Raw genomic sequence first — 14,295 nt, forward strand, 5'->3', positions numbered from 1 at the left:
AGACATATAGTCCCTGCGTTGAAAAAGAAAATTTACCTGGATTGCCCTTAATTCCAGACTCTTTGTCATTTGCTAGCCTCTGAGTGACATTTTCTGGGTTAGTTATGGTGGCACTACTGGAACAGCATACTTTCTTTCTCTATATATTTGTAACATGTATCATTCTACAATGCTAACCCAATCAATGATATTGATCCAAATGTCTTAACCTTTTAACAGTCACTAACCCTAAAGACCTGGCTAAAAACTGTGAACTTCCATAGGGATCTTAAAGTATTAGAGGCAGCAAATTAATGATGTAACCAAATGATTAAATAAAAGATGCAATGAAAAAATTAATATGAATATGACTAGGAAATATGACTCTCTTCGAAAGACAATGAAAATATCCATGCACACTGAAGCAACAAACATAAATTCTAAACAGTTGATATATAGCCCCTTGCGACGTGCGATATACCTCTCTATAGTTTCAGAACTGATAATTTTGAGACTGGCTGAAATGAACTGCGTACTTTAAAAACATCCTAGGACTTGCTAAATCTGGCACTTGACCCCTTGCTTTGCTCAAAAAAACCATTCTGGCTTATGAGCTAAAATGATATGGCACATTATTTTGCAGGGGATGGGTTAAGAGCAAAGCACAAGCTTTATGGAACCTGAAATCGAAAGAGGATAATGCCTACTACATTTTTTTCACTGATGTACTTTGTAGGTATTTCTGCAGATACCTAAGTGGTTCCTTCATGGGCCTAAGGTTGGTCTCTAGGTGGTGAGACAAAGAGCCCTCTACAAAGAATTAGAGTAAAATATCAATTAGAGAGTCTGAGGAGGAAAACGCTAGCTCATAAATTCTGAGGAATATTAACAAGGAGTATTCACCAAGGGTTATAATCTAACTAATCTAATTACTGGCATTACGGCCCAGTTGGTTGTTTTTGTTGTTTTCTTTTAATGAATGTCAAATCTCAGTCTTGCATTAGAAGTCTGAATGAATAGGGCACAAAACATTCCTTGTCTCACTTCTTGTGCTTTCGGCATCTACCTCCCAATACAAGCAATGAAAAGAATCTAGAGCTTTGTCATTAGAATCAAAATATTTTGGATCTGGAAGGAAAAATGAGACCTTCTGGTTCATAAGCAGGAAAGTTTATAAGTAGGAAAACCAAGACCTAGAACAGTGAACTGGTTTGTTCAAGAGAATACAGCAAATTTAAAACAGAAACAGGTTTAGAATCCTAGGACTCCTGATCACTGTTTAGTTTTTCTTATCAGTAAGTTCAGTGAAAGCACACAGGACTGAAGTATTTTTTTCTGCTGGATTCACCATGACTCATCTGGGCTCACATCTGGACCCTGACACATTGTCCCTTAGGAATAGAAATGGCTTTTTCTGTCTCATTTCAACTAATCCTGAGTCATACTGATGAAAGCAAAAGTCTCTGAGAAATCAAGCAATCATGACCACCAAGGAGGAAATGCCAATTGCTGTTACTGAGCTGTTCACCATCATTCTAGATTTTTCCTTTATTACCAGAATGCTGAAAACATTCTTGCTACCCTAAAACATTTCATGGGCAGGCAAATTTAAAATATTCCTACCAAAAGCTCTTTGAAAAATATAACATTGTGTGCACACATTGCCAATATAGTGTCTCCAATTGAAAATCACCTTAATTCCCCTTCGGCTAAGCTTGGCTTTATAATGATTTGTTTTAGTTCTCTCCCTCAATAATTAATTTTGGTTCTCAGAGTTCACTTTACACTTCTAACTTTGCATTTTCTTGTTTGGATTAAAGTGATGCAGAAACCACAATCTGATTAGGAGGGCCATAAACCCAAACACTATAAATATGTCTTATTTCCCAGGGCAGGTCTATAAATGGCTACTGACCCACACGCAAAATATACACTGGGAAAGAGACGGCATGGAGCAGCGAGGGCAGCGATAGTGAACTAGAGCCAGTTTCGAGTCCCAACTCTGTCAATTCGCTTCGTGATTTTAGGCAAGTCAATCTATTCAGGAATTCAGTTTCTCCATCTGTAATATTAAGGGGTCTTCCTAAAGTCTGACCCGTGGGGGAGTCTCTAGCCACACATGGCTACCGATGACTAGAAATGTGACCGGTGCAACTAAGGAACTAAAATTTTTATTTTTTTTAACTTTAACTTGTTTAAATTTAAAACTCAAAACTTGACTCAGTTACTGGAAAACTTTTAAGTATCATTGAAATAAATATGTGAATCTACATTTTCAACTACAAGTATCTGAAAATCTAAATAGAGAATAAGTAGTTCCAATGAAAATTTAGTGTCTGAACTGGGATGTACAGATGCTAAAATATACCCAGGATTTTGAATAAGCTAAAAAATAATCAAGTATTTCTTACTAACTTTTATTTGGTTATAAGTAAAAATACTGTTTTTTGGTTATCTTGGATCAAACATATTTCATACTTTATTTCACCAGTTTCGTTTTTACTTGTTTGATAATGTGGCTACTCGAAAAATTTTAAATTATTTATGTGGCTTCCATTTCACCAGTGGTCTAGATGTTTGAAAGGTATCTTAACACAATCACTTATTACAGAGATGAGCAGCTACTGTAGTTTGAGTACAACAAAGTGGCTACTTAAAATAATAATATATGTTATACATTTAACTTAGTATTTTATACTTATTCCTTTTAAAATAAAAACTTCTTTCTTATTATATGGGAAGGAATAGTATAGGGAACTTGGTGTATCTACTTGACCGACTTCTTCCATTTCTATAAAAAAGTATCCCAATTCACAGGGGTAGACCCTCAGGATTTGTACTTACAAAAGGTAACCCTGTCTTGGAGTAGCTAGAAGAAAAAACAAAAAAATCGTGGATCATAACCTACATCAAACTTTAAAATCTGTGTTATAACTACTTGTTAAAACATACTTGAAATTTATTGCTTTCTTGTATATAGTTATATCTCACAATTAAAAAAATTTTTTTTAAATGGAACATAATGGGGACACCGCCCCCCCCCCACACACACACACACAAAGGTAACCTTCCCTATGGCCAAGCTGATTGGACCATGCAGATACCTGATCCAGATTGGCCTAAACAGAAAGTTCCGCCCAAGGATCAGTAGCGGTAATAATGGGCATTGAGAAGCGTCTCTGGGTGAAGTTGAAATTGTAATATACAGACGTGGGGACTCTGGGCCAGTTATATTTGATTAGGTGATTGGAATAGAGGAGAAAAATTCTGTACAGCCAGAACAGAATAAAGAAGAGATGTAGAGATTCATAGACAAAGAAAGAAGCACCCCAATGGTTTTACAATTCTGGTTTCAGTTCCTTCATGTGCCTGGCTGGATTCCTGATATTGGCTAATGTGGTTTTCTTCAGTGTTCTCATGGTAATGGACCTTTACTTTTGATTGAGCTTGAGTCACTAATGTTAGCAAGAACCAAAAGAGCCTTCACTAATAAGAAAGAAAACTCCACGGTTTGGAAATCTGGCATTTGTTCTAACAGTTAAGTTATTCCTGGAAAGTATTTTTGAAGTAGTTACCATATGAATTGGATTGTCTATAAAGTGGAGAGGAAATACAAAAGAGTGAGAGATTAATCCTTACTTTTCAGAAAGTTAAAAATACAGTAAAAAGAGAAACCATAACTACAAAAAACAACAATAATGATGCCACTTGACAATTATTGTATGTATTCCATGTCTCAAGTTGTCACATCTTCCCAACAATACTTTTAGGCAAATAGATATTATAAATTATTAAACACTCATGCAAGTTATGTATGCTCACGTGCCCAAAATGAATATGTTATGGACAAATTCAGAGATAACCAATCAAACAATTGGGTCAACAGAGCAGGTCTCATTTTGGGTCATTGACCATTATAACCCAAGCACTAAGCAAAATGCCCAGCAGGGTTTCAGTCTTCACCAGCCACGCGATAGAGGGGAGAGAAAATTTGTCTAGAACAGTAGGAAATGACCTTGTGTGAGAAAGAGCCTTTCGATCACTCTGGAGGAGATGCTTAGTAAGACACTCTCAGTCCCCAAATATTTCACTGTTCTTTGAGTAGAATTTGCATTACTGAACAGGAAAGGAAAAGACATCCCTAGCAAGGGGAAAACAGCACTGCAGAAAAGCCTTGGAATTGAGAATAATCAAGGTGATTTTAGAAGACAGTGATACATCTGGCTGCGGTGGCCAGTTTGTGTTGGAGAAAAATGGGTATTAAGATAAAATGAATAGGGTGGGCAAGATTTTGGAGAGTCATTCAGTAATTTGATTTTCAGCTTTAAGTAGCTAGGAACATTTCCTGAATATGGAAATGACTCAATAAAAGCTATATAACAGAAAGCTCAAGGGAACCATGATTCCACAAAATTGAATAATACAACTATCACATCTAAGACCCTTTGTAAAATGCACATGTATATAAGAGAAAATAATGTTGAGGTTCAGACACTGTGTGAAAAGCTGTGAGCACACACTCAATCATACTGACCTTGTGGTCTATATTCAGTTCAAATTTGTGCCTCCATGCTCTCCTTCTTTCCTTCATTTTCTTTCAGAGAATATTTACTAGGTGCCTACCAAGCATTAGGCACCGTAAGGCAAAGCAAAAAGAATGCAGTCCCTCAGTTCCTGTCCTCATGAAATTTATAGGATAATGGAAGATTATAAATTAACTAATCCCACAAACAAATGGAGAACGGCTACGCTGAGAAGTGCCATGAAAAGAGTTTCTAGCAGGAGGACATGGTTTCATCAAGGAGGTGAGGAGAGGCTTTCTTAAAAAAGTGAAATTGAAATCTGAGTTATTCACATAAATGGAATTACCAGCATTCCAGGTAGAAGCAAAGGCATGTATGAGGGAATAGTGGAATCAAGAAATAAGAGACTGTAGGTGAGAAAAAGATTTGGAAAGGTCCCGACCACGAGAATCTTACAGACTCTCCCATTTTCCAAAAAAAGCAGGAATCCCTTCAAAGTCTATCACAAGGAACGGATGTATTTATTAAAACAACAAATCATCAATAACAAAAAAGTCACTCTCTCTAGTCAAAAAGAGTTAAAGTCTCAAATGATAAATCCTAGATAGCAAGGAAGATGAGAAGAGACCAGAGGAAGCAGCACCAGGCAAAAGGCGGTAGTCATGGTCAAGAGGTGAGATTGTGCATACCTGAGAAAGGTGCTGCACAGGGAAAGAAAGACTGGGAAGCTTGTTGCTGGAGTAACATTACATGTCATCAATGACTTCTCCATTTAGTCCTGCCTTTGAAAAATGACAATTAAAAATTGATGAAGATTACACTTCTGAGGAAGATGCCAGAGTAAGGAGTCCAGGAGTTACTCTTTCTTCCAAAATGGCGAGTAAACAAGCAGAAACTGTCTGAAACAACTGTTTTAGGGCTCTGGAGGCCAGAAGAGCATTGTACAGTATTCATGGAAAAGGAGGAGAAAGAGGCTGATGAACCACAGTAAAGAATAGTAAGTATTTCTCTTCATGGGGGCTGCCGGTATCCAATCCCAACTTTCCCAAAAGGCTGCTTAGGATCCAGTTCCTGGCTACCTGCTGCTCTCAGAAGGGACATAAAAGTCCTCCTCCCCAAGAACAGAGGCAGGGGAGGGGGCAGGTGGGGAATGGCCAAGTACTGATCACAGCTTCTTTTTGGGGGGTGGGTGGGGTGCATGGTTAAGAGCTGAACCCAGGTCTCCCATATGGCAGGTGAGTATTCTACCACTGAACCATATGTGCCCCCTCTTGATCACAGCTTTTGATTAAAGAATGAATTCAGATCCTTGGGTCCCAGCTCTGAGCCAATGTTGCAACCTGCCCTGGAAAAAAGCAGCAGCAGCCATTGTTTCAACCCTTCCACTGACATGGGCAGAGGCAGTAGAGGTTTGAAGACATGGTGCCTCCTTAGGGGTGCACAAGCAATGTGCTACTGGGCAGGCTGGAAAGCATAACTTTGAGGAGCCATGTAAAAGGTTTAGGGCATCTTTCCTGACCCTCTTCCCAGGGCACTCGGCAGCTGGGCTGTACCCCCTTTCTGGGTCCCTGGTCCAGTTCTGATTGGGAAATACTGACTTGGGAAAGTTTTCTCTGGGGTGACCCTCCTCCCAGAATTTGCTCTCCAGGCAAAAGCAGCTACAGTCAACAAAAGGAGTGTTTAAAAAAGAAAAATAGAGAGAGGCAAAACAAAAACAAACAGAACAGATCAAGATTCCTGGAGAAGGAAGAGAGAAAATGAAGCTTTCTCATAGAGTTAAAACAATTGCACAAGTAGTGCAATCTTAAAAATTATGCAGTGTATTCACAGCAAGTTTTAGATGAAGAAGAGTTGAAAATCTGATCCATTAAACATGGGCTATTCTAAAGGTCTAGAGTAAGCTGAACCAACTTATTGGTTAGAGGGTATTGACTCTACAAGAGATAGAAGAAATTGAACCCTTCCACAGATTCATTACAAATAAAGAGACTGAATCAGCCATCAAAAACCTGCTAACAAAGAAAAGCCAGGTAGCTTCTCAGGTGAATTCCATCAGTTATTCCAAGAAGAATTAGTACCAAACCTGCTCAAACTCTTCCAAAAAATTGAAGGCAACACTACCTAATTCATTTTGTGAGTCCAATATCATCCTAATACCAAAGCCAGACAAAGATACTATAAGAAAACTACAGACCAAAATTTCTAATTAATATAGATGCAAAACTCCTCAACAAAATACTTGCTAAGTGAACCCAATAGTGCATTAAAAGAATAATTTGACCATGCACCCCTCCCCCCCAAAAAAGAGAATAATTCACTATGATTAAATGAACTTTATCGCATGTATGCAGGGTGGTTCAACACAAGAAAACCAATTAATGTAATACACCACATTAAAAATCAAAGGGGAAAAACCATATAATCGCCTCAATTGATGTAGAAAGGCATGTGACAAAATTCAGCATCCTTTCTTGATAAAAACACTTCAAAAACTAGGAATCAAATGTAACTTTCTCAACATGATAAAGGACATGTATAGAAAAATCCACAGCTGACATTCTATTCATGGTCAAAGACTGAAAGCATTTCTACTAAGATCTGAAACAAGGATAACCACTGTCACCTTTGTAGTCAACATTGAGCTGGAAGTTCTAGCTAGAGCAGTTAGGCCAGAAAAAGAAATAAAAGGCATCCAATTTGGAAAGGAAGAAGTCAAACTTTCACTATTTGCAAATGCAGAAAGAACTGTAGAAAGTACTGAAATAACTACAAAAAAGCTTCTAGAGCTAATAAATGAGTTCAACAAAGTGGCAAGATTCAAGATCAACACACAAAAATAAGAAGTGTTTCTATCCACTAGTAATGAGTAACCTGAGGAGGAAATCAAGAAACAAAAAGTTGGTGATGTGCCTGGCTGCGAGGTGAGCACCAGACCCAGGCTCCCACCCTCCCAGCTGTGCCCCTGGTGCTGTTGGCATGCGTCTCTGGATTCTTTATTGTTGCTCCAGGTTCCTTCAGGCCTGTGCATCTGTTGTTCCTGACACTCTTCGAGGTTAGAAAAAGGATAGGAACTTGCTCAGAATCTTTGCAGGACAGGACAAGGAAGGGAAATCTCAACATGGAAGAACTCTACAATGAAAGTGAAATTAAGCCTGAAAAGCAAGATAAGGTAGAAAATGAAGAACAGTCACACAATGAGGGAAAGACAGAAGCAGCTTGTACTCTGGAAAACAAGGAAATGTTAGAAAATGAGGGAAAGGCAGAATATAGGAAAAAGACATAAGATAAGGAAATGCTGAAGGACAAAGAAAATCCAGAGAAGGAGGGAAAGTCAGAGAATAGCAGAAAACCAAAAGAAGGAAATCCAGAGAGCAAACCAAGGGCGGCAGTAAAGCGCCCAGCTGAGGATGGTGTAACCAGAAAAGCAAAAAAAAAAAACCAACAAAGGGCTAGCTGAGTATCTCAAGGAATATAAGGAGGCCATACATGATATGCATTTGAGTAATGAGGAGATGATAAGAGAACTTGATGACATGGCTAGGGTGGAGGATGAGGTGAAAAAAAACAAACAGAAATTGGGGGGGTTTATGTGGATGCAAAACAGTTTACAGAACCCTTTCCACCCAAGGGGCCCAAGGGAGCTCAGAGGTGGCTGTACGGCCTCACAAAGGGGCTTTGAAGACATTCCTTATGTGTAGTGCCTTTGGGCTTCACTTATGTTTTGACTGAGAAGAACACAGCCAACTCTGCTTTCTTATTCCTTGCATTTCCCAGGCAGGCATTTGCTAGCTCTATGCTCTAACCTTACGCTGATACTTTGCTTTAGGTGTCCCATTACCAGCCGCCTTTTGGCCGATTGCAGTGGTCTGTGTTTCAGTAGGGTATTTTCATCCATTGCATGGAAAAAAAATGTTTATGATACATTGCTAAATTAAAAAAAAACTCATTTGCAGAACCAGAAAAAAAAAAAAAAAAAGAAACAAAAAGTTCCATGTACAATAGCAACTATAAGAATAAGACATCTAGGAATAAATTTAATAAGCAAGCTCACAGAGTTAGAACATAGAATCTAGAGTACCAGGCCATAGACTGGGGTCTGAGAATGGGAAGGAGATGCTTAATTTGTGTAGAATTTCGATTAGGCTGAGGAAATGGATTGAGGTGATGGTAGCACATTGTTGTGAGTGTAAACAACAGTACTGCACTATACAGGTGAATGTGGTTAAAAGAAGAAACTTTAGCATATACATCTTACTAGAATAAAAATTAAAAGATAAAAAATTAGGATTGCACAGTACAATGAACTCTATTGTAGAGATGATGGACTATAATTATAGTACAAGCATAAGAATGTTCTTGTATGGGTTTTAACAAATGTATGGCAAGGTGGTAATAATGGAGCAGTTTATGGGGAAAAATATACCAAATGTAAATAACGGACAACAGACAGAACTATTTTAATAATCTCTCATCAATTGTAACAAAGGTAACTACTGTTAAAAAAATACAATTATTTTAAAAAGTGATATCAATAGTAACAAACGCTCCACACCAATGCGACGTGTTAGCGGTGGGGTAGTGTACAGGAATCCTGTATTTTATGCCTGATTGTTCTATAAACTCACACTGTTTCAGATTTTGACCTGAACTAATCACAATAAAGATTAGTTCAGGTAAAAATCACCCACAGATAGTAAAGGGAGTGGGAGATTTTGATGAGGAGCAGGATATTTACATGTTCTTAAAGTATCTTCCCAAAAACTGATATTAATCACTATTGAGTAAATATATTGTAATTTATATAAAAAGAAAGAGTTGTGATCTTACCAAGGTGATGTAAACTAACAGCACAATGAAAGGAAGATAGAAATTCTGTATCCCTGGATGAGATAACCTGAGGAGGATACAACATCACCTATGTAGAATTAAAGTCTAAATATAATCTTTAAGAAACATCAAAGTCCCAAACTCTACTGAAGGCAGAGAAGGGGGCTGTATTATTCAAAAATTTAATGTCATAAAGACAAAAGCTGAAGAACTCTTCTAGATTAAAAGGAGACTACAGAGATATGATGTATTAGTTTCTCATTGCTGCTATAATAAGTTACCACAAAGTTAGTAGCTTAGAACAACACAGATCGATTATTTTATAATTCTGGAGATCAGAAATCCAAAATGGGTCTTACCAGGCTAAACTCCTGATATCTCTGAGGTTGTTTCTTTGGAGGCTCTAGGGAAGGATCATTTCCTCACCTTTTCCAATTCCAAGAGGCTGCCGGCATTCCTTAGCTTGTGGCTCTTTCCTCCATCTTCAAAACCTCTAACACAACATCTTCAAATCCCCCTCATTGGCTCTGACCCTCCTACCTCCCTCTTCTAAGGATGCTTACGATTATTTTGGGCCTCCCAGATAATCCAAGATAATCTTCCCTTCCAAAACCATTAAGTGAATCATAGTTGCAAAGTCCTTTTTGACACACAAGGTAACATATTTACAGGTTTGGGAGATTACGATGGGTCACATTTGGGAAGCCATTACTGCAAAGACAACAACAAAAGGACTTATTGGGCCCTCGTGTACCCAGTTTTGACATGTTCTTGTTCTCGGTCAGCATTCTGGTGGGTATGGTCTCATTGTAAATAAGAACCCTTCAAGACGTTACTACAGTTAAGGGGGCCCCACTCAGTCAGGGTGGGCTTCCTGGAGTCCTTTATAAGCAGAATGAAAGTCGTTCAAAGAAAAGCCACAGGGAGCAGCTAAAAGCCAGAAGTCAACAGAACTCAGAGGAGAAAGAAGAAGTCATCACCATGTGCACTGCCCTGTGACAGCAAACCCAAGGAATCCCAACCATGGCAGACCAGCCAGAAGACAGGACTCCGGGAGGAAGCGAGTCTTCTAGCATCTGAAACCATGAGCCAATAAATTCCTGTTGTTAAGCCACTGTATGGTTTTAATAGCTAGGAAACTAAAACAGGCCCTTTAATAAAACAGGAATACAGATAATAGATCAGTTAAAGGTATTTTAACTACTAACAAATTTATTGATGTTGGCGACCATAATGTGATTATATAAGACGTTATTCTTTACTTAGAAAATGGACTCTGTACCATTCAGAGGTAAAGAGCCATAAGTTAAACAACTTACTCTCAAGAGGTTTGTAAAAAATAATAAAACACACCTGCACATACAGAAAGAGAGCAATTGAAAACACAGAGGAAGCAAAGTACTAAAAATAGGTGAGTATGAATTAAAGGTTATATGGGTGTTCTTTGAATAATCTTGCATCTTTTCCATAAATTTGAAATTATTTCCAAATTATGTTTTTTAAAAAGGATGAATATATCCTTCTAACATCCAATGTTCTGGAGCAGCTAGAAGGAAAAATCTGGAGCTGTCCTGTAACTAATTGTTGAAGTGTGCTTTGAAAACTATTGCCTTTTTCTTACTTTGCTTTGTTTCTAAATTGTATTATACAATAAAAATTTTTTTTAAAAGGATGAATATATAATTTGCTTTAATTAAAATCTGACAAAGCAATTCATAATTTATTCAATGTTACAGATATTAGAATGAATGCAAATCTGTAGCGCAAATTCAACAGTTCAAATTTTTTTTTATCATTACATTACTAGTAGATGGAAAGGACCAGAAATGTCTAGGTATTTTTAAGGTTAAAAAGTTAAAGGAATACCTAACAATCTGGCAATATTATAGTTTCTCAGAGTTTAAAACAGAATTGGTAATTATTGCTAGATTTAAATACTCATTGGCTGAACATATCCTGCTATTTGTGGGATAGACTCTGAGAAGTTATTTTATATAAAGGTTCTTAGGTAGTGTTCCTTTCTCAGCAGTATTTAGCTGATTTTTAAAACAAACCTAAAAAAATAAAGAGTATTCTATTCCAGAAGATTTTTTCTGCCTAGTGCTAAGGAAAAAAGGTTATTATGCTGCCTCCCCCTTTCACCCCCTCCCTGCCATCTTTTTGGCACCCAGGTTCACTTTCACTCCACCCTCTATTGTTTAAAGACAAATGAGAAAGCAGGTGGGACTGAGACACTACCACTAATCACAGGTCCCCTTCCTGGACCGGGACCCTCCTCTGCTCTTGGCAGACTCTGACATTTGAAAACAAAGGATGAGCCCCTATCTCTGTGCAAAGCCCTATGCACGGGCTTGCTTTTCTTGTCAATAGAGGTGGCCAAGAACAGTGTTCTCCAGTTGTGCCAGAATAGCATGCCAAGATCAAATAATAGTGGGCTTTTCTCAATTACAGACACAAGTGACAAATACGTGGCTATGGGATGACTTTTTCTTGTAAAAGTTTGGTTTTTGCTCTCACCAGCCATACTGGAATCTCTTACTTAGCACCAACTACGACTATACCAGCACAAAATCATCTATTTAGTTATTTTCAGTTTAACAGGTTGTTTTTGCAAAAAGCAGCATGATTTATTTGAAAAAGTTTGGGAATCGCTCTAAAGGCTGTTACAGTCAGAAGCAGGGGTGGTTTTTATTACCTTGGTAATTTTCTTAGAACACTTTCTTTCCCTCACTGCTGTATTTAGATCCCCACATCCTGAAACCCAGGCTGAGGATCAGATAAACCTCAGGTTTCTTTTGAAGACTCTGTCACTTTCTAGTTGTACAACACTGAGCAAAATACATGTGTGCTGTCAACTTTGGCATGTCATTTGTAAAGCAGGAGTAATGATAGCTTTCCTATTTTTCTGTACACTTTTACTCACCATCCATGGACATGAATATGTGAAATCATTTGGAAAATGGAAATGTGCTAAATAAAGGCCAAATAATTTCTCCCAGTTATGTACAAAACCTTTTCCAATAAGGTTTTGAACTACCGTGTTTGTCTCTTAAAGTGCCTGGCAAAGTGCCTTGCTCCATAATTTTCCCTAAACAAATATCTGCTGACGGAATGACTGAATTATTAAATTAACTAACTTTCAGGCTGCTAGAATTCTGCATATCTATTTCCAGAGAACTCCCCCTAACTCAATAGGACAGAGTTTGCCACAAATATCTTTTCCCTTGAGCCTTCCCCCGAAAAAGTTTGACAGGAAAACTATATTATTTCTTTTCATACTTGAAAGAGTCTTACAATTTGAGAGCATACAGTATTTTATCTCTGAATTTATTATCAGTATAATAGATTCTTGGAATCTTTAAAAAGGCTTTGATAACTGATTCAACATGAAGGTACATTTTTAAGGAATTTTAGTGCATGATAAAAATGCCTACTGATGGAAAGAAATATACCCTTAGCCATTCTCTTGAAATGATAGCCTTGTATTTATAAAAGGTATTTTAAGCACAAGGCCATAGTGATAGTGTTCAACAAATAGTAGCTACATTATTTTCAATTGGTAGTAACTTTGATAGCCTAATCTACAAAAATGACTGAAAGCTTTAAAACAACTTGCACAAGGTAGATGTGTAATAAGTATTTGGTAAATTATGGAAAGATGTTGACTTGCAGAGCAGAGCAGACAGTAACCCAAATGATTTTAAATTAATTCAAGAGGCTCAAATACAGTAATTAAAATAAATCAACATGGAGCAATGATACATGTCAAAAACATGTTGAAGTTGCAAAATGATTGTAAATTCACTTAATACATTTACAAAACCATTTTACACATGTTAAGCAAGGGCTACAACAATATCATGTTTTGCAAATACTGCGCTTTTATTTTTCTATTAATAAAGGGTCAAAATAATCTTTCTGCTTAGCATCTCTTAACCATACCTGCAAGTACAGCAGGAATATTACATTTACAGTACTTTAATACCTGCATAAACTATGTAAGAAATTTTTAATAAAGTACAATATATTTTATAAGCTAATAAGACTGAATGGTAAAGGTTTTTACACATACATTAGTGTACTTGCAAATACTGAAACATTTTGGTAATCTTTCTTACTAAAGATGTGAATGTTTAATGTACCGTTTCTGTTTCTACTCTGTGGTCCAATGGAAATTCAACAATGACATTCTGTCATGTCAAGCTGTGAACATAAATTTGTACTGTACAGCCCTCATATACTATATACAGTATGTAATACTTGTATTATATACCTGTTAATAAAACAACCAGAATATTAAAAAAAAACGTTGAAAATACAAGCAAGTTGCAAAGTGGTACATGCAGTATAATGGCATTAACATAAAATGTTAAAATATACAAAAATACTACAAATTACTTTGGATGCATAGTTTGTAGTAAAAGCATAAAAGCATGCTGGGCTGCTGTGTACCAGTTTGCTCTATACAATTGCAGAAGATACTATCCTCATCCCAAGCCTTGAAAACATGCAGTAGAACGGGAATTTCCAAATCAGAATAATAGTTATCCTGAAATATAAAGGGGAGGCTCATTGAGCTAGGGGAGCGGTAAATGGCTTTAGTTATGTTTGTAATGTTTGATTATTTTAAAAAATATATATTTGAAGCCAAGTACTGAACAATGGTAATGTTTGGCAAGCTATGTGGTAGATAAACAGGTATTACACTATTCTCTATGCTTGCAATATTATGAATATTGATACTATGTAATGAGAAAAATTATAATTCTTAGTTTAAGTAATAAAGTAAGTCATAATCATAATCATGTACTTTTCAAAGGTTCTAAGAATCTATCATACTGATAAAAATCCTATGTGGTCTCAAACTGCAAGACTTTCAAGAAATCATATAATCTTGCAGTCAAATATTTTTTGTGGAAGGCTCAAGGAAAAAGATTTTTATCGCAAGCTCTAAGGATCATGATCT

General features: G+C 37.0%; 1 protein-coding gene and 1 pseudogene across 3 annotated transcripts in view; one reads left to right on the plus strand and one right to left on the minus strand.

Annotated features, from left to right (window-relative positions):
* KITLG (KIT ligand) overlaps positions 1-14,295 on the minus strand; it is an 82,944-nt gene that overhangs the window by 26,475 nt on the left and 42,174 nt on the right. Inside the window, exon 1 of one of the 3 annotated variants that reach the window (XM_077111564.1) lies at positions 37-7,639. The exons of the other annotated variants lie outside the window; for them this stretch is intronic. Coding sequence (XP_076967679.1) covers positions 37-69 — 33 coding nt within the window. The 5' untranslated portion in view covers positions 70-7,639. Of the gene's footprint in view, positions 1-36; positions 7,640-14,295 lie in introns of those variants that run through there. 3 annotated transcript variants of the gene reach the window in all.
* On the plus strand, positions 7,430-8,200 carry LOC143642771 (transcription elongation factor A protein-like 4; annotated as a pseudogene).

Source organism: Tamandua tetradactyla, chromosome 7 (genome assembly GCF_023851605.1).
Source record: "Tamandua tetradactyla isolate mTamTet1 chromosome 7, mTamTet1.pri, whole genome shotgun sequence".
Lineage (NCBI taxonomy): Eukaryota > Metazoa > Chordata > Mammalia > Pilosa > Myrmecophagidae > Tamandua > Tamandua tetradactyla.